Raw genomic sequence first — 21,746 nt, 5'->3', positions numbered from 1 at the left:
CCTCATCAAATGTGGACAAATCCCATTTCCAAGTTGGCTGACACCATCACTCTTGTAGGTCAGGTCTCAACAATGAGACAGAGTACAGGAAAGCGACTGAGTTCTCAGCAGATGGTGTAAAGACAACAATCTCTCCAGCCAACATCAGCAAAATGAAGGAGCTGGTCATTGACTTCAGGTAGCAGAGTGGAGGGCATGCCCTGTCTGCATCAATGGTGCCCAGGTGGAGATGGTCGAATGTGGCAAGTTCCAGGGAGTGATGATCACTAACACTCTGCCCTGGTCCACCCAAGCTAAAATGACAGTCAAGAAAGCACAACAATCCCTCAGGCGGGCAAGGAAATTTGGCATGTCAACAAGGATTTTTACTAATTTTTATGGATGTGACAAAGAAAGCATCCTATCCGGATGCATCATAGCTTAATATGGCAACTGCTTTTCCCAAGACACCAAGAAACTACAGAGTCATCAACACAGCCCAGTCCATCACAGAAGCCAGCGTTCAATCCATTGACTCCACCTATACTTCCTGCTGCTTCAGGAAAGCAGCCAACATAAGCAAAGATCCCATCCAGCCTGGTGATACTCTCTTCCAACCTGTTCTATAGGTGAGAAGATATAAAAGTTTGAATACACGAATTGATTCAAGAACAGCTCCTTCCCCAATTGCTTTCAGACTTTTGAGTGGACCTCTGAAATATTAATTCTGACCTCTGTCTCTGCACTTTCTCTGCAGCTGTAACACTGCATTCTACACTCTGTTTCTGCTACCCTAATGCAGTTTGCATGGTATGATCTGCCCGTATAGCAGGCAAAGCAACACTTTTCACTGTTTCTTGGTACATGTGGCAACAATAAATCAATCAATCGATTAAAAACATTGTTTAAAAGAATAAGTCACATACCATTTTGCCTTTCAGGGTATCCTGAAAGGAGAGGTTGATGAGCTGGAGGTTGAGGTACAAGTTGGTCCCAACAAAATGGGCAAAGTGAGGAATGAGATCTTGAATCAAGAATTCAGGGAGTCTGGTAGTAGTATAAAAAGGATCTCAATGGTTGTAAACTCTGAATTATTCCCAGTGCCACATGTTAGCGAGTTTAGAAATAGGACAGATGAATGCATGGTTCAAAAGCTGGTGCAAGAGGGAAGGTTTTAGATTCATTGATCACAGGAAACCTTTTTAGGGAAGGTAGGACAGGTAAAAACAGGATGGTCTGCACTTGAACCACACTGGGACCAACGTCATTGTTAGTGCTGTTAGAAGGAGTTTAAATTAGTCTGGCAGGGGGAGGAGACACAGAATATTGATGAAACAGACAAATCTTTCTACAGCAAGGTAAGCAAGGTACAGTGAGTTCAGCTATGGTGAATGTCAAGAGAGTATGGCAAGGCTGGATGGTCTGTAATGCTAGGAGTTTAATAGTAAGACTGACAAATTAATGGTGTGGATTGATACACAGAGGTATAATATTGTTGAAATCACATATACATAGGTGAGGGAAAGGCTGGACTGGCAACTCAACATTCTGGGCTAATGGATTTTTACACAAGGCAGAGGAGGGTGTAAAAATGGTGGTGGTGTAGCACTATTAATTAAGAAGCCAATTACTACAATTAGGAGAGATAATATAGTCATAGAATCGTACAGCACAGAAACAGACCTTTCAGTCCAACCAGTCCATACCAAACATAATCCCAAACTAAACTAGTCCCACTTCCTTGCTCCTGGCCCATATCTCTCCAAATCTTTTCTATTCATCTACTTATCCAAATGTCTTTTAAACATTGTACCACTTCCTCAGCCAGTTCATGTCACACGCGAACGCACCTTTGTGTAAACAAGTTGTCACTTATGTCCTTTGTAACTCTCTCTCCTCTCACCTTAAAAATGTACCCCTTAGTTTTGAAATCACCCATCCTAAGGAAAAGTCAACTACTATTAACCCAATCCAGAGTGCTTATTGTTTTATACACTTTTATAAGGTCACCTCTCAACCTCCTATGCTCCAGCAAAAACACTCCCAGCCTGTCCAGCCTTCCTTTATAACTCAAATCTTCCACACCCTGCAACACCCTGGTAAGTATTTAGAAGGGTTCTTAAACAAGGTTTTGTAAGTAAAACTTAGGAATGTTAAGAAGGCAGCCACTCTACTGGAAGTGCATTATAGACCCTCAAAGGGTCAGCGGGAAATAGAGGAGCAAATACGTAGATGGTTCACAGAGGTGTGTAAGAAAAATAATCAGGTAAGTACACTGGGGGATTTCAACATTCCCAACATAAATTGGGAAAGTTATACTGTGAAGGGTTTAGAGGAAGCAGATTTCTTGAAATGCATCGAGGAGAGTTTTTTGTATCGATATGTAGAAGGCACAACTAGGTACGGTGCAGTGCTGGATCTGTTGCTGGGGAAAGAAACCGGACAAGTGTTTGATGTGTCGGTGAGGGAACATTTTAGCGATAGCGACTACAACACTGCAGGGTTCAAATTTATTCTGGACAAGGAAAAGATGGCCTACAAAAGATGGCTTTGGATTGGCGAAAATAAAGCAGGATCTGGCCATGATAAACTGGGACCAGCCCCTTCTGGGTGAGTCTACAGCAGAGCAATAGGGGGCATTCAAAAAGGGTGTAGGTCCAACATGCATCTTTAAAGGGAAATGAAGGAGCAGTAAATTCAGAAAATCCTGGATGTCTAGGACAATTTAAGACTGGATAAAGAAGAAGAGTAGGGATTTTAACAAGTCCAAATGGAGCAATTGAGCCCGAAAGGAATGCAAGAAGTGTGGGAGAGAATTTAAAAAAACAATTAGAAGAGCAAAAAGGGGCACCTGAAAGTACTTGCAAATAGGATTAGGCAAAATCCATAGATATTTTATAAGTGCATTAAAGGGAAGAAGTTAACCAGGAAAATATTAGGGCCCATTATAGACAAAGAGGGCAACTTGTGTTTGAAGCTACAGGATATTGGAAGGGGTTTGAATGAACATTCTCTTCAGACTTCACACTGGAAAAGGCAAATGTAGGTACATAATTCAGAAAGAGAGACTGTGAGAAACTTGCACAGTTTGACACAGGAAATGGAGAGGTATTGGAGGCTCTGTCGGTCTTAAAAATAGACAAATTCCCTGGCCAAGATGAATTGCATCCCAGGCTGCTGTGGTAAGCGAGACAGGAAATTACAGGGGCTCTGACACAAAATTCTATATCCTCTCTGGCTACCGGGGCACTTTGATTGTTGGGGGTCTGTGGTGGTGTTACAGAGGATGTTTGAGGATGGCTAACGTACTTCCTCTTTTTAAGGAGTGGTAAAGATGAACCAGGAAATTACAGACCGATGAGTCTCACGTCAGTGGTAGAGAAACTATTAGAGAAAACCCTGAAGAAGTGAATTAATACCCACTTAATTAGGAATAGTCAACATGGCTTTGTCAGAGGGAGATAATACCCAACAAATTTGTTCAAATTTCTAACAAGTGTGATCCAATGTAGGGATGAGGGAAGTTCACTTGATGTAGTTTATAAGGATTTTAGCAAAGCCTTTGACAATATTTTGACAGTCTCCCACATGAGAGATTGATTGGGAAGATTAAAGCACATGGAATTCAAGGAAACTTGGCAAGATGGATCAGAAACTGGCTGCAGTGTATCACAAGGATAACTATAGGGATCCTTATTGTTTGTCATATACATAAATTATATAGATGAAAATGTTGGGAGAATGTTAAGCAATTTGCAGATGACACCAAGATTGACAAGGTGGTTAACAATGAAGATGGGTGTAGGTCATAGGAGGATATAGGTAAAAACAAGGACTGCAGATGCTGGAAACCAGAGTCTGGATTAGAGTGGTGCTGGATTAGAGTGGTGCAGGTGCCTGATCTGCTATGCTTCTCCAGCACCACTCTAACCCAGATATAGGATATAAATGGGTTAGTCAGATGGGCAGATCAGTGGCAAATGGTACTTAACCCTGATAAGTATGAGGTGAAGCATTTTGAAAGAAACAACAAAATGAGATAGTATTTAATGAATTGCAGCTCAGAGGGATCTTGGGGTAATTATTCACGGATCCCTGAGGTCAGCAGAGCACGTGAACAAGATAGTTAAGTAGGCATATGGGACACTTGCTTTCATCAAATGTGGTTTAGACTATAGAACATAGAACATAGAAGAATACAGCGCAGTACAGGCCCTTGGGCCCTCGATGTTGCGCCGATCCAAGCCCACCTAAACTACACTAACCCACTATCCTCCATATACCTATCCAATGCCCTCTTAAATGCCCATAAAGAGGGAGAGTCCACCACTGTTACTGGCAGGGCATTCCATGAACTAACGACTCGCTGAGTGAAGAACCTACCCCTAACATCAGTCCTATATCTACCCCCCCTTAATTTAAAGCTATGCCCCCTTGTAATACCTGACTCAATACGCGGGAAAAGGTTCATACTGTCGACCCTATCTAACCCCCTAATCATCTTGTACACCTCAATCAAGTCACCCCTAAACCTTCTTTTCTCTAGTGAAAACAGCCCCAAGTGCCTCAGTCTTTCCTCATACGATTTTCCTTCCATACCAGGCAACATCCTGGTAAACCTCCTCTGCACCCGTTCCAATGCCTCCACATCCTTCCTATAGTATGGCGACCAAAACTGCACACAATATTCCAGATGCGGCCGTACCAGAGTCTTATACAACTGCATCATGACCTCAGGACTCCGGAACTCAATTCCTCTACCAATAAAAGCCAGTACGCCATATGCCTTCCTCACCGCACTATAAAAGCGAGGAAATAATGTTGGAATTGTACAGAGTGTTGATCAGGCCATAGCTGCAATACTGTGTGCAGTTCTGGGAGAAAGTGAGGACTGCAGATGCTGGAGTACCAGAGTTGAAAAATGTGGTGCTAGAAAAACATAGCAGGCCAGGCAGCATCCGAGGAGCAGGAGAATCGAAGTTTCGGGCATAAGCCCTTCTTCGGGAATGAGGCTGGTGTGTCAAGAGGGCTGAGATAAAAGGTAGGGGGGAGGGAATTTGGGAGAGGGGCGCTGGGAATCTTCAGGGCAGAGGAGATGACCTGGGGGGTGCACTGAGAGAGGGACTCACTGAGATCCTTGTAAAGGGAGGAGGAGAGCTTCTTCAAGGTAGGCATCCTTGCAAGAGGATTCGCAGCAGGTTAAGATCAACTAGGAGAAAGTGAAGACTGCAGATGCTGGAGGCCAGAGCTGAAAAATGTGGTGCTGGAAAAACACAGTCTGTGTGCAGTTCTGGTCAACTTAATACAGGAAGGATATGATAGCACCAGAGATTCATGAGGATGTTGCCTGGGATGGAGAAACTGAGCTATAAGGAGAGACTGGATGGGCTTGGATTGTTTTCTTTAGAGCAGAGAAGACTGAGGGGGGGTCATGATTAAGATGTATAACATTATATAATAGAGAGCAGCTGTTCCCCTTGGCTGAGGGGTCAATACGAAGGGGCATAGTTTTAGCTGAGGGACAGGAGATTCAGAAAATAAACTTTGCTCATGCAATGAAGAATCTGGAATGCACTACTTGAGAAGGTAATGCAAGCTGAAAAACTTACAAACCTTTTAAAGATATTTAGATGGGCACTTTAAATATCATAACATTCAAGGATATGTAACAAGTGCAGGAAATTGGGATGACCAAGCACTTTGTGGTAGTTACGTTGGTGCATACTTGATGTGCCAAAGAGCCTTCCCTGCAGTATACGAATCTATGAATCTTTCACAGCCTCAGCAGGTGGGGTCATAGTCAATGAAATGACTGGGTTCACGGAGTCTACAGGGATTACAGTTTCCTTGACTTCAAAATGCAGGAACAAAATCTAATTTAACAATCTAATCCTGGATCTAAATATTTGAATTTAAAGAATGCATGCAGTTCTCAAAACGTTACGTAAATGTTACATAGCATCAGTACACTTCACCACTGCACTATAACAACAATATAAGTACTTTGCATGTGATTAAAGATGCACCTTATCCCACAGTAGCATTCTTAAATTCAACTCTTCATTGCAAAAGTAGTATTAATGTTACATCACAGACACTATTTCAAATAATGAAATGAATACTCACAATTTTATGAGCTCGTTGAGAGTAAACAGTAGTTCTGTAAATGCAGTAAAAGCAAGTGACCAATATCATTACAACTACCAAATTCAAGAAAACTCTCAAGAGGTAGATTCTGAACTTTTCCTTCTTCGTCCTATCTGCAATCTTCTGTTTGATTCTTTCTTCGTTCAAGTCAGTCTATTGCCAAAAAAAACGAGTTTAATTCTTAAATCCTGATAAAATAGAAATAACTGACATTGGTTTGTCAAAGCTAAATTTTCAGAAAGTGAACATTTTAAAATGTTAGATTGCACTCAAGCAATAACTTATTAATCCAATATAAATTTAACCTTAGCGATACCACAGACAATTCTGTATCAATTAAACCACAAGCTTTGGAAATGCCTCATATTGTCAGGATTCTGATTTTATGGCCTGATTTGCATCTTCCCAGATTACCTCACTGGCTGCCCACATTGGTTTGTGAAATAAATTAAGTATGTTGGACAGGTTTTGTAGCTGAATCACCCTCTGAACTGACACTCCACTATTTTGAAGGAGAAAAATATAGTTAACCTGACAATTCAGCCCAGAAACTGGTCTTTGCGAGAGAACATATAGAAGCATGAGGGGCATCAAAATGGCAGAAACAGCACTGAAACATTGAAACACAGAAAGAGAAACTTTTATTGACCAAGGCCCAAGATTAAAAATTCCTGAACAAATTTAATAATGGCAGAGATACAGATACGAAGTGACGGGGTAATTGACAACTTCGAAAGGCTTGAAATATAGTTACAGATTTTTTAAAAATTCATGCACTAATGGGTAACTGCCATTTTTGTATCACCTCCAACCCCACCCCCATTCACCTATTGTACTCTTTGCTACCTTCTTCCCAACTGCCCCCGCATCCCCCCCCCCACCACCCCCCGATCTCTCCACCCTAGAGGCTCCCTGCCTTCATTCCTGATGAAGGGCTTTTGCCCGAAACGTCGATTTCCCTGCTCCTCAGATGCTGCCTGACCTGCTGTGCTTTTCCAGCACCACTCTAATTTAAGCAGTGGCAGAAACCTGCTGGTTGAAGTTAAGTCACACATTATACATCCCACTCTTCCATTGATGGCTATGGAAAATCAGGCATGGTGTGCCAGACCTGCTGCATCAGTCCTCCATTTATGTACCTAATTTACTCAACTCCATCAAATTTTCAAGCACTTCTAAATTACTTCCTTCTCAAGCTATTTCCCTTCCCTGCTATTCAAATATTTGTGTCCTGTATCATGATTCCCTACAGTTGTGATTTCCATACAAACATTTCTTCATAACTTATTTCAAAATTGTCTGAAATTATATGAAATAGTCTTCTCTAAACCCTTTCTATCACACTTTGATTCTTTAAGATAAAGTGTATTACAAGGGGGCACAGCTATTACAAGGGGGCACAGCTATTACAAGGGGGCACAGCTATTACAAGGGGGCACAGCTATTACAAGGGGGCATAGCTTTAAATTAAGGGGGGGTAGGTATAGGACAGATGTTAGGGGTAGGTTCTTTACTCAGCGAGTCGTGAGTTCATGGAATGCCCTGCCAGTAGCAGTGGTGGACTCTCCCTCTTTATGGGCATTTAAGCGGGCATTGGATAGGTATATGGAGGATAGTGGGCTAGTGTAGGTTAGGTGGGCTTGGATCAGAGCAACATTGAGGGCCGAAGGGCCTGTACTGCGCTGTATTCTTCTATGTTTAATAACCCATTGCTAACTGTAGAATGAACCTCAATACTGATCTGTACAATGTCAGTGCAACTTGCTGAAATACATGATTGACATCCATTCAGACATGTGATAACATGGCACGGCTGGATTGTTTTAGCACCTTTCCCTTTTACATTACAGTACATGGAACTTTTGTTTTAATTAAACTTTTGCTGTTTTATTTATTTCTTAGATTTATTATTTAAGCCTGGTTTAGTATGTGCAATTCTTCCTTAAATTTTATTTAGCAGCACTCTTTTGGAAAAATGCTTGCTCTATCCCAATAGGTTGTAGTTTATCTTAAAAAGAACATTAACTGCAAGACAAAGGGGGGCACGATGGCTCAGTGGTTAGCACTGCTGCCTCACGGCGCCAGGGACCTGGGTTCAATTCCTGTCTCGGGCAACTGTCTGTGTGGAGTTTGCACATTCTCCCCATGTCTGCATGGGTTTTCTCCGTGTGCTCCGGTTTCCTCCCACAGTCCAAAGATGTGCAGGTTAGGTGAATTGACCATGCTAAATTGCCCGTAGTGTTAGGTGCATTAGTTAGGGGTAAATGTAGGGGAATGGGTCTTGGTGGGTTGCTCTTCGGAGGGGTGGTGTGGACTTGTTGGGCCAAAGGGACTGTTTCCATACTGTAGGGAATCTAATCTAATCTATCATTCATTCAAAATCCAGTTAGTTAATGAGATTATTTTCATAAAATTCAGGAATCCTAGCACAAAATACAAGAAACGTACTAATGCAAATATCAGGTGTAATTGCGTTCTGAACTCTTATGTTATGATAGCTCATTGGATCTTCCAGTCAAAGTTGCTTGTTGTGGGAAAGAGAGGGCATCATTGTTAAGTCTGAAGTTCAACAAAATAACTCTCTTCCTCTTGTTTTCTAACATTTATTATTTCTGGTACACCATAAGATTCCTTTTGGAGTCTCAAAATTATTGGTCATGATTGGTCATACTTAGAGAATTGCATGTGATTTATGTAACATGATGATCAGAGGTTCTCACAGGAAGCCATAATTACAGAGTTGAGCACTCTGTGTGGTCTTAACATCTTGTGAAGCAGCAGACCTGCTTGAATCTTAACTTATACACAAATTAAAACCAATGTAGATCATGCAACCCTTCAAGTCTAATCTACCATTCAATAAAATCAAGGGTGATGCGTTACATGTTTGAGAGTCTATATTTCCATCTCTCCTCAATAACCTTTAATCCCCTTGCCTATCAACAATCTACATATTTAACATATTCAATAACTTCACTTGCATCACCTTGTGAGGCAGAGCTGCACAAACTTCCGAGAGAAATAAAACCTTAATTTTGACTTAAAAGGGGAACCCTTAATTTTAAAACTGTAACCCTTAGTTCTAGCCTCACACACACACAAGAAAACATCCTTTTCACATTCGCCTTGTCAAGTCAACTTTCAGGATCTTATACCCGCCAATGAAGTCACCTTTCACTCTTCTACAATTCTATGAAATCAAGCCCAGTCTGTCCAATCTTTCTCTTAAGGCAACCGACTCACTCCATGTATCAATCTTGTAAATTGCTTCCAAGGGACTTACATCTTTCCTTAAATAAGGAGAGCAAAACTACACAGTATTTGAGGTGTAACTGAAGACAGACTTGATCATTTAGGACTACATTCACCTGTTTAGAGGAACGAGACAGAATTTCATAAAAATGTATGAAATTCTATCAAGCCTCGAAAGGATAAAAGCAGGAAAGGCGCTCCTGAGACTGGGGAGTCCAGGATCAGGGGTACACCAGTTAGGTCTGAGGAGAAATTTCTTCATTACAGAGTGGGGAGCCTGTGGAAGTCTCTGCCACAGAAAGCAATTTCTGTTTCCTCACCCTGACCCTATCACACTGAATGTTGCTAAGGAGGTATATTGCTTTTTCTACAGTTAAAGAGATCAAGGGGTATGGGGAGAAAGTGGGAACAGGGTATTTACTTGGATGATCAGCCAGTGTTTTGCTGTAGATTTTCCGAAAGGTAGTTGTTCCCAGTCTACATTGGCCTTTTCCCAATCCAAACCCTTTTCAACAGACCATCATTTTCTTAAATTCTTCTTATTCTATAACAAACTACAAAAAAAAGCACTTACTTTCAGTTCATACTGAAGACTGCTATGCTTCAGCTCTGCAGCATGCTGATCAGTGATGCAAAAATCCCAGCCAGCAAAAATCTTATTACAGAAACTCTGAAATCGATCTTCAGATCTTATGAAGCTTTGTTTGAAACCTTCCACAGCCCTAAGAAATTGACACAAAAACATAGCATGTTACAGTGCAGTACAGGCGCTTCGGCCCTCGATGTTGCACCAACCTGTGAAACCAATCTGATGCCCATCTAACCTACACCCTTCCATTATTATCCATATGTATATCCAACACTCATTTAAATATCCCTTAATGTCGGCGACTCTACCACTGTTGCAGGCAGGCCATTCCACCCCCTACTACTCTGAGTAAAGAAACTACCCCTGACATCTGTCCTAAATCTATCACCCCTCAATTTAAAGTTATGTCCCCTTGTGTTAGCCTTCACCATCCGAGGAAAAAGGCTCTCAATGTCCACCCTATCTAACCCTCCAATTATCTTATATGTCTTGATTAAGTCACCTCTCAACCTTCTTCTCTCCAACAAAAACAGCCTCAGTCCCTGAGCCTTTCCTCTTAAGAGCTTCCCTCCATACCAGGCAACATCCTAGTAAATCTCCTCTGAACCCTTTCCAACGCTTCCACATCTTCCTATAACGCAGTGACCAGAACTGTATGCAATACTCCAGGTGCGGCCTTACAAGTGTTTTGTACAGCTGAAGCATGACCTCGTGGCTCCGAAACTCATCCTCCACCACCACCAATAAACGCCGACACACCATGTGCTTTCTTAACAACCCTATCAACATGGGTGGCAACTTTCAGGGATTTATGCATATGGACACTGAAAGCTACACTACCAACCACAACCCTGCCTACTTTAGTATCTTCCGCAAATGTACTAACCCATCCTTTTACGCCCCCATCCAGATCATTTGTAAAAATGACAAATAGCAGTGGCCCAAAACAGATCCTTGCAGCACACCACTGGTAACTGAGCTCCAGGATGAACATTTCTCATCAACCACCACCTTCTGTCTTCTTTCAGCTAGTCAATATCTGATCCAAACCACTAAATCACCCTCAATCCCATGTCTCCATATTTTCTGCAATAGCCTACCATGTGGAACCTTATCAAATGCTTTACTGAAGTCCATATGCACCACATCAACCGCTTTACTTTCATCCACCTGTTTTGTCAACTTCTCAGAGAACTCAGTTATGTTAATGAGGCACGACCTACCCTTCATAAAACCGTGCTGACTACCCCAATCAAATTATTCCTTTCCAGATGATTATAAATCCTACCTCTTATAATCCTTTTCCAACACCTTACCCACAACTGAAGTAAGGTTCATTGGTCTATAATTACTGAAGTTGTCCTGACTCCCCTTCTTAAACAAGGGAACAACATTTGCTGTCCTCCAGTCTTCTGGCCCTACTCCTGCCGACAATGATGACATAAAGATCAAAGCCAAAGGGTCTGCAATCTCCTCCCTGGCTTTCCAGAGAATCTGAGGATAAATCCCATCCAGCCCAGGGGTCTTATTTATTTTCAGATCTTCAAAAATTGTTGAAACCTCCTCTTTGTGAACCTCAATCCCATCTAATCTTGAAGCCTACATCACCATACTTTCACTAACATTGCCCTTTTCCAATGTGAATACTGACGAAAAGTATTCATTAAGCGCTTCTCCTATGTCCTCACATTCCACACACAACCTCCCACTACTATCTTTGATTGGCCCTCATCTTACTCTAGCCATTCTTTTATTCCTGATATACCTAGAGAAAGCTTTAGGGTTTTCCTTGATCCTATCCACCAACTTCTCATGTCCCCTCCTGGCTCTTCTTAGTCCTCACTTTACATCTTTTCTGGCTAACTTATAATTCTCAAGCCCCCTAACTGAGCTCTTATGCCTTATCCTCACATAAGCCTACTTCTTTCACTTGACAAGAGCTTCAACTTCTTTAGTAAAGCATGACTCCCTCTCTCGACAACTACCTCCATGCCTGATAGATATATACTTATCAAGGACCCCCAGTAGCTGTTCCTTGAATAAGCTCCACATTTCAATTGTGCCCATCCCCTGCAGTTTCCTTACCCATCCTATGCCTCCTAAATTTTGCCTAATTGCATCATAATTGCCAAGGGCAACAAACTAGAGATAACAACTAGGTAAAAATAATGACTGCAGATGCAGGAAACAAGATTCTGGATTAGTGGTGCAGGAAAAGCACAGCAGTTCAGGCAGCATCGACGAGCAGTAACAACAGTTTGTTCTAGCTCTAAGCTTCCATCCTAGCTCCCTGAATTTCTGCCTTAGCTCCTCACCTTTCCTCCTGCCTAGGTTGTTGGTGCTGACGTGGATCACGACCTGGGGCTACCCCCCCTCAAGGATCCCAAAAACACAATCAGAGACATCACAAGCCCTGGCACCTGGGGGGCAACTGGCCCATAAAAGTAGAGGAGTAATAAGCATGTGTTGAAAACTGACATTTAAAATAATATTTGCAGCTGGCAAAATATAATCAAACTGCTAAATTTCAACTCCAATCAAATTGGAAAAGGGCAGGACTATAAAATATTTAATTTTGAATACTGTTACTTAAATGGAAAATGCAATCTGATTATACATTATATATTGTGCAGAAATTCTACTGCAACTGATCAAGAGATTAAACTGTTCTATCCAATTCCATTTTTACATAGAGTTTTCTGCAATATGCTTTATAAAAATGTTAGTTATTTATTTTCAGAATAATATTCATTAAGATGTACAAGATATTGATGCTAGAGATTGTTTCTGCTGGTCAGGTATCTAACTCAGGGGAAACAGCTGAACATTTAAGACTGAGATGAGGAGAAACATCTTCACTGAAAGAGTTGTGAAACTTTGAAATGCTCAGCCCAAAGGATTGTGGCGTCTCCTTGTTGAAAATATTTAAGTCTCGGATAGTTAGATTTCTGATCTCTCAGGGACTCAAGGGATGTGGGATCCATTGGCAAAATGGAGCTAAAGCGCAAAATCATCCATGACTTTGTTGAATGGCACAGCAGCCTTGATGGGTTGTATAGTCTACTCTTGCTCCTATTTCGTGTTTAACTTTTGCATAATGGTTGATCGTTACATGCACAGGGCTTATTACTTTACTATAGATACTAGGCAACTTATGGCAGTTAGAAGAGGAAAATCTATTTTATTCTAAATTATCCGGTTATTAAAAAGCAAATACCCAAAAGATTCCATCACACTTACTAAACTGATTAATTTAAATATGGTCAAATTGAGGAAGGGTTACTCCAAGGTAATGTAAAACAAATCATCATTTAACTAAGTCACCTACCTGTAAACAAGAACATAGAAGATTAAGAAAACAGTTGAAAGTAAATAGTAATGCCAAAGGTCAGGACTTCTAAAGGATATTACTTAAAAATTGAACACCTGGGAGTACAATGCAGATTGCTATTTTACACAAGGATTGAATATCAAATTTAGAGCTGGAAGAGGAACTGAAACAATTACCTTTTCACTACCCAGAATAAACTCAGTAGGATATAGAAGCAGGTTGCCATGAAGTATGCAAGTGATAGGTTATAGTGAAAATGGTCAGAACTCAAATGATCAATTCTATAAAATCCATAAAATAGATATGTCTGCTCCAAAAATCCCTAAAAAAAAGCAGAAAATAAACAATAAATGGAGAAGAGATACTCAAAAACAGGCCATTCATAGAAACAAAAAAGCTTATGCCTCAATTATGCATTTCAAATGTAGCACTTACAGTTTCATGTGGAATTGGGAGGTGCAGTGATGAGCTACACAAATTAGGAAGGCATTTTACGTGGTCTCTCTGATAGCAAATACTTTAAAACTATTTTTACTTCACAATGTTAAGTTGTATAATACCAAATAATTTCTTGCAAAAGTAAAATACATCAGGTGTTTGAAATTTCAAATGTAAACAAAAACTGTGCATGGAGCAATTGTGATGAAGTGGATGAATTGATTTAAATACTTTTTTATCGTTGGGATGACATGACTGCATAGCGAGCAAGGATGGAAAATAGAAAAGCAGGAGTATTTAATTTTTGAGAAGGATAGACAAAACAGGAAAAAAAGAAGTGAGGTAGCATATCCGGTTAAAGAGGAAATCATATTAAAAAGGAAGCATATTAACAATACTGGTGAAGTGAAATCTGCATAGGTCAAGCTTAGATTCACCGAGAGCCAGATAGCAATAATGGCAGCTGTATACAGACTCCCAAACAGTGGCGGTAATGTTGAGGTAGGTAATGGACAGGAAATTAGAGACAAAGCAATGAAGGTATTTCTATAATTTTGATCTTCAATCTAGATATATATTGGGCAAATCAAATCAGTAACAATACTGTAAAAGAGGAATTCCTGGAGTGTGTACAGGATGATTTTGAGGATCAATATAGTAAAGGACCAACTAGAAAACAGGCCAACATAATAAAACAAAGAACTGCAGATGCTGGAAATCTGAAACACCGCAAAAACAGAAATTGCTGGAGAAACTCAGCAGGTCTGGCAACATCTGTGGAGAGAAATCAGAGTTGACGATAATTCAATTCCGAGGAAGAGTCACTAGACTTGAAACGTTAATTCTGTTTTCTCTTCATAGACGCTACTAGACCTGCTGAGTTTCTCCAGCAATTTCTGTTTCTTAAAGAACAGGCCGTCTGAGACTGGTTTCTGTGTAATCAGAAAGATGGATTGTGACGTAGTTGATTCTGACACTAGAATCTGGAATTTAAAGAAAACTACAACTGTATGAGGCGGGATGGGACCATTCGCCACAGCAGATTCGCCGCCAACAATTAGCCACTGCCCTTTGACCATCAAGGATGCTTAGCCACCGCCCATTGGCCACTGAAGATGATTCGCCATCGCAAGTAAGTCATATATTTTGAATATTGGTGGTATATAAAATTGTGGTTATATTGGTTAAGGTAGTGTTTGCATTGTTTCAGTAACAACTCTACAACAGACGTGGCAGTAGCCGAAGGGCACTTTTGTTTCCCCATGATATGTGGTCGGTCTATGAGACAACAATAAACAATGAAGATCGCACAAATAATCACGCTGAAGCCGCTCATCGGAGAATTCCTTTTGAACTCGGAGGTCACCACCCAACCATATGGAAATGTATTGGAACATTAATGAAAATGCAAAAGGGGCGTGATTTATATATGGAACAGCTGATAGCAGGTTACCCACCACAAATAAAGCTCAAAAAGTATCGAGATGCAGACGATAGAATAAAAAAAATTGTTCTTGAATACTGTGAAAGAGATTGTTTGGAATATCTTAGAGGAATAGCGCATAACTATCAAATGAACTGAAATTTCATTGTTTAATATTAATGTGAGATTTTACTGCCATTATAAAAATTTTTAAAATATAGTTCCTTTTCCTGGTTAAAATTTGTAACTCATTTTTATATATAAACCAATAAAATGATATTTACTTTACCTCTTTTTTTTAATCAATATGTAGTATGTAGTTGTATAAATAAAAGGGACTGAGAAGTATGAAAGAACAAACGGGAGGGAAAATAATCAGTACAGATATATATTTCTGGTGGCGAATAGTCTCCAGAGGTCAAATGACCCCAGTGGAGAAACGCTGGTGGCGAACCGGCAGTGGCTAATCATCGGCGGTGAATCTGCCGTGGCAAATCGTCACCAACCCGTATGAGGCTGGAGCTGGCAGTGATAAACTGGCAAATGCTACTTAAAGGAATAATAATAGGTAGGCAATGAAAAGCATTTAAAGATTATATGGAGGAACTACAACAACTATTCATTCCAATCTGACACAAAAGTGAAATGGAAAAGGTGGCACAACCACAGCTAACAGGGAAACTCGGGATGGTATTATATCCAAGAAAGGGGCATACAATTGGGCCAAAACCAAAGCAAAGACCTGAGAATTGGGAACATTTCAGGTTTCAGCAAAAAAATGGCAAAGGAATTAATTAGAAGGGAAAATTTAGTACAAGAGCAAGCATGCAGGGAACATGCAAACTGATAGTTAAAAGCTTCTATAGGTACATGAAGAGAAAAAGATCAGTTAAGATAAATCTAGGTCCCTAATAGTCAAAAACACGGGAGGTTATATTGGAGAACAAAAGATGGCAGACCAATTACATACATATTTTGGTTCTCTCCTCACAAAGGGGAACACAAATAACATTTCAACAATGTAGGAAACACTAGATGGAGTAAATGAAGGAAAATCAGTATTAATAAAGAGATTATGTTGGGAAGTTGATATGATTAAAAATCAATAAATGACTTGGGCCCAATAATCTACATCCTAGAATATTAAGAAAGTGGCCTTAGAAATAGTGGATGCATTGGTAGTCATCTTCCAAGATTCTGTAGGAACAGTTCTTATTGATTGTAGGATGGCCAATGTAACCCCACTGTTTAAAAAAAAAGTAGAACAAAATAGGGAATTATAGACCAGTTAGCATGACATTGGTACAGGGAAATATGCCAGAGCCCATTGTAAAATATTTAATAGCAGAGAAAACAATGACAGAATTGGACAGTCAGCATGGATTTATAAAAGAGAAATCACACTTGACAAATCTACTGGAATTTTTCAAGGATACAAGAGTTGATAACAAGAAACCAGTGGATGTATTTTACTTGGACTTTCAGAAGGGTTTTGCTCTGGTCCCACATAAGAGATCAGCATGTAAAATTAAAGTGCATGGGATTGGGGGAAGTGGTTGAGTTGAGGCCAAAATATTAAATGTTTTCAAGAATTAGTCAGGGTCAGTTTTTCCGGCTAAAGGGAGCAAACAACATGGGGAGAAAGTGGGAACAAGATACTGAGTTGGATGATTATATATGTTTGTACTGAATAGTAGAGCAGACTCAAATGGCCTACTCATCCTATTTTCTATGTTTATAAGTGCTGGAAATGTTCAGCAGAATACACTGGCAGAACTTGTGGAGTCAGAAGCAGGATTAACGTTTCAGGTCAATGACCAATTTGGCCCAATTGTATGCCCCTTTCTTGGATATAATACCAAATAACTCTTGAAAAATTTAGCATGTTGTGTAGTATATTTGTCAAGAAATTGTTTATGTTTCAAGATATTGAGCTCTCAGAACCGAACTGGTCTTATAACTGTTTTCTTTAGAACAGAGAAATCTGATAGAGATGTATATGATTATGAGAAGTATAGACAGGGTGCTTGGAAAGCAACAATTCCTTTTAGTTGAAGAACAACTAACAAGGGAGGTCAGGGGGCATACGTTTAAAATGAAAAGCCGGAGGTTTGAGGAGATTTGACTTGAAGAATGTTGGGAATCTGGAATGCAAGGTTGGGGTGGTGTAGTTGAGGTGGAAAAACTCATATCCTTTAAAATGTATTTGGATGAGCACTTGAAATGACAGTGTCAAGAATGTGTTGCTGGAAAAGCACAGCAGGTCAGGCAGCATCTGAGGAGCAGGAGAATCAATGTTTCGGGCAAAAGCCCTTCAGGCTAATTGCGGGAAAGTGCAACTAATATAGATTTAGAGTAGCTTTTGTCCATGCAGAACTGGTTGGCCAAAGGGACCCTTTTGTTTTATATGCTTCTATAGTTCTGTGAATTGGAGATTAAAGAGTTTTTTAAGACAGTCGAATGCTGAGGAGGAGTGCATGGGAAGGAGGAGTGCATAAATATTAAATGAGAAGATCTGTGATAGAGTGGAGGCCAGTTCTGATGAAAGGTTCAGATTAGATTAGATTAGATTAGATTACAGTGTGGAAACAGGCCCTTCGGCCCAACAAGTCCACACCGAGCCGCCGAAGCGAAACCCACCCATACCCCTACATTTACCCCATACCTAACACTACGGGCAATTTAGTATGGCCAATTCACCTGACCCTGCACATCTTTGGACTGTGAGAGTGTAGTGCTGGAAAAGCACAGCAGATCAGGCAGCATCCAAGGAGCAGGAGAATTGACGTTTCAGGCATAAGCCCTTCATCAGCAAAGTCCTTCAAGGACTTATGCCCGAAACGTTGATTCTCCAGGTCCTCGGATGCTGTCTGACCTGCTGTGCTTTTCCAGCACTACACTCTCAACATATGTATGTCCAATGCCCATTTAAATGCCCTTGTCATCAGCGAGTCTACTACTGTTGCAGGCAGGCTGTTGACTCCCCTACTACTCTAGGTAAAGAAATCTATCACCCCTCAATTTAAAGTCATGTCCCCTCATGTTAGCCTTCACCATTCAAGGAAAAAGGCTCTCACTGTCCACCCTAGGTGACCCACTGATTATCATATATGTCTTGATTAAGTCACCTCTCAACTTTCTTCTCTCCCAACGAAAACAGCCTCAGTTCCCTCAGCCTTTCCTCGTAAGACCTTCCTTCCATACCAGGCAACATCCTAGTAAATCTCCTCTGAACCCTTTCCAAAGTTTCCACATCCTTCCTATGAGGTGACCAGAACTGGACTCAATACTCCAAGAGCAGCCACACCAGAGTTTTGAACAGGTGCAGCATGACCACGTGGTTCCAAAACTCAATCCCCCTACCAATAAATGCTTACACACCATGTCCCTTCTTAATAACCCAATCGAACTGGGGGATAACTTTCAGGGATCTATGCACCTGGACACCAAGATCTCTCTGTTCATCTACACTGCCAAGAATTTTACCATTAGCCTAGTACTCTGCATTCCTGTTACTTCTTCCAAAATGAACTACCTCACACTTTTCCACATTAAACTCTATTTGCCACTTCTCAGCCCAGCTCTGCATCTTATCTATGTCCCTCTGTAACCCACAACATCCTTCGGCACTAGCCACAACTTAGCGTCATCTGCAAACTTACTAATCCATCCTTCTAGATTAGATTTTTTTTTTTTTTAGATTAGATTACATTACAGTGTGGAAACAGGCCCTTCAGCCCAACAAGTCCACACCGACCCGCCGAAGCGAAACCCACCCATACCCCTACATTTACCCCTTACCTAACACTATGGGCAATTTAGCATGGCCAATTCACCTGACCCTGCACATCTTTTGGACTGTGGGAGGAAACCGGAGCACCCGGAGGAAACCCACGCAGACACGGGGAGAACGTGCAAACTCCACACAGTCAGTCGCCTGAGGCGGGAATTGAACCCGGGTCTCAGGCGCTGTGAGGCAGCAGTGCTAACCACTGTGCCACCGTGCCGCCCCTACACCCACATCCAGATCATTTATATAAATGACAAACAGCAATGGCCCCAAAACAGATCCTTGCAGCACAGCACTAGTAACTAAGCTCCAGGATGAACATTTCCAATCAACCACCACCCTTTGTCTTCTTTCAGCTAGCCAATTTCTGATCAAAACTCCGTATTTTGTGCAATAGTCTACCGTGTGGAACCTTATCAAATGCCTTACTGAAGTACACTTCACTGTGTTCATGTACTTTTGTACATGTGACAATAAACCTAATTCTAACTTTATATTAGAATTGCTTTTAAAGACTTTTTAGCTATTGGAAGAAATTAATATTCTTCCTTATCTTCCATAATAAAGTTATTAGAGAATTTGGAAGACTTTTTAGTGACAAGCAAGTGTTAAGGTTATTAGCAAATAATGGAGCGTAGCTGGCAAATGTTTGGGGAGTAGTATAACTATCAGAAGCATTGTAAAATCCCAAAGACAGATGATGGAGGTATCTAGTAGACAGCATGAGATTACAGGAGGACCTGGTGCTGTCCATAGTGTTATCCATCATTGATTGCGTGTTTACTGGGTTGGATGTACAGATTCTTTCTTCATTCACAGGATGAGAGCAGCGCTGGCTAGGCAGCATTTATTGCCCATCCCTAACTGCCCAGAGAGCAATTAAAAGTCAACCACATTGCTGTAGGTCTGGAGTCACACATAGGCCAGATCAGGTAAGGAAGGCAGTTTCCTTCCCTAAAGGACATTAGTGAACGAGATGTGTTTTTCTGACAATGAGTTCATGGTCATCATTATACTCTTAATTCCAGATTTTTATTGAATTCAAATCTCACCATCTGTCATGACGGGATTCAAACTCAAGTCCCCAGAACATTATTTGGGATTCTGGATTAACGGTCCAGCAATAATACCATCAGACCATTGTCTCCCCCTGTAGGGGGATATGGTTAACAATGACATCAATGTTGCATGCAATTACTATAATGCGAATGATATAAAAATGTTGTATTCATCTGGGGAAAGTTAGAGTGTCTAAGCTGTAATTAAGACGGCAACTGGGTCCCACCTGAAAGCCAGATTCGGAGTGGTTTCTGGCATCTTCCACATGTGCGCTAATAGAGCTTTGAATAAAGATCACTTGTACTATTGAACATAGAACTCAAGACTCCTCTTTGATATTTTTCCCTACAATCATTAAATCTGGAGAAATTAGATTTTATGCTTTTAAAAATAAATTGTCAGTACCAGATTGTTTCATAATAATTATAATTATTATAATTATAATTGTAATGAGATGAATAGACAAAGGACAGTCAGTGGACATCATCTATTTGGATTTTCAGAAGGCTTTTGACAAGGTACTACACAGGACCCTGCTAAACAAGACAGGATTGGCTGATTCACAGACGGCATAGAATAGGGATAAAAAGGTCATTTTCATGATTGCAGCTGATCAATTGTGGAGTTCCACAAGGGCTCATTTTGGGACCACAACGAACATGTTGAGGTTGTACAGGACGTTGTTGATGCCTCTACTGGAGTACTGTGTATAGTTCTGGTCGCCCTGCTACAGGAAGGATATTATTAAATTGGAGAAAGTTCAGAAAATATTTACCAGAATGTTGCCGGGAATGGAAGGCTTGAGTTACAAAAATAAGCTGGATGGGCTGCAATGTCTTTCACTGGATCACAGGAAGGTGAGTGGTGACCTTAGACATTTATAAAATCATAAGGGGTATAGATAAGGTGAATAGCAAGGGTCCTTTCCTTGGGTGGGAGTTCAAAATCAGGTGACAATGACATGAGGGGCAACCTTTTTTACACAGAGTGATTTGTGTGTGGACTGAACTGCTAGAGGAAATGATGGATGCAGGTACAGTTACAACATTTAAAAGATATTTGGATAAGTAGAAGAATAGGAAAGGTTTGGAAGGATATGGGCCAGGATCAGGCAAGTGGGACTAGTTTAGTTTGGGAACATGGTCAGCGTGGACTAGTTGGACTGAATGGTCTATTACCATGCTGTATGACACTGACTCTATGACTTTATTCACGTTACACTTGAACAATCTGGAAAAAGGAGCTGAGGGCATTAAGTCTGCAGATGACATAAAGATAGTGGAAGGTTAGGCAGTGCTGACGAAGGAGGTAGGTTGCAGAAGGACTTGGCAAGCTGGGAGAAGGTACAAAGAAGTGGCAGATAGAATGCAAAGTAGGAAAGTGAGAGGTTATGCATTTCAGTCAGAGGAATAGAAGGGCAGACTATTTTCTAAATAGGGAAAGGCTTCAGAAGTCAAACACAAAAGGACTGGGACTCCTAGTTTAGGATTCCCTTAAGGTTAACAAGCAAGTTCAGCAGGCAGTTAGGAAAGCAAATGCAATAAATATGTAAGTTATTTCACTGAGCTTGAAGGCTTGTTTTCAGATGTTTCGTCACCATACTTGGTAATATCATCAGTGAGAGAAACCAAGAGCTATAAAGAGAGAGGCGGGACATACCACCAGCACTTCACCAGAGACTCTCACTGATGATGTTACCTAGTATGAAAAAATGTCTGAAAACAAACCTTCCAGCTCA

General features: G+C 40.8%; 1 protein-coding gene across 1 annotated transcript in view; it reads right to left on the bottom strand.

Annotated features, from left to right (window-relative positions):
* Positions 1 to 21,746, bottom strand: part of tmc7 (transmembrane channel like 7) — a 101,321-nt gene that overhangs the window by 40,700 nt on the left and 38,875 nt on the right. Inside the window, exons 6-8 of the mRNA XM_043712160.2 lie at positions 13,475 to 13,620; positions 9,953 to 10,100; positions 6,106 to 6,279 (exon numbers count right to left, since the gene is read on the bottom strand). Of these exons, the coding sequence (XP_043568095.1) occupies positions 6,106 to 6,279; positions 9,953 to 10,100; positions 13,475 to 13,620 (468 nt within the window). The remainder of the gene's footprint in view (positions 1 to 6,105; positions 6,280 to 9,952; positions 10,101 to 13,474; positions 13,621 to 21,746) is intronic.

Source organism: Chiloscyllium plagiosum, unplaced genomic scaffold (genome assembly GCF_037043375.1).
Source record: "Chiloscyllium plagiosum isolate Xiang-an unplaced genomic scaffold, Cpla_swu_hap1 HiC_scaffold_20, whole genome shotgun sequence".
Lineage (NCBI taxonomy): Eukaryota > Metazoa > Chordata > Chondrichthyes > Orectolobiformes > Hemiscylliidae > Chiloscyllium > Chiloscyllium plagiosum.
Note: the sequence above shows the minus strand (reverse complement) of the source record. Positions and strands in the feature narration are given on the sequence as shown.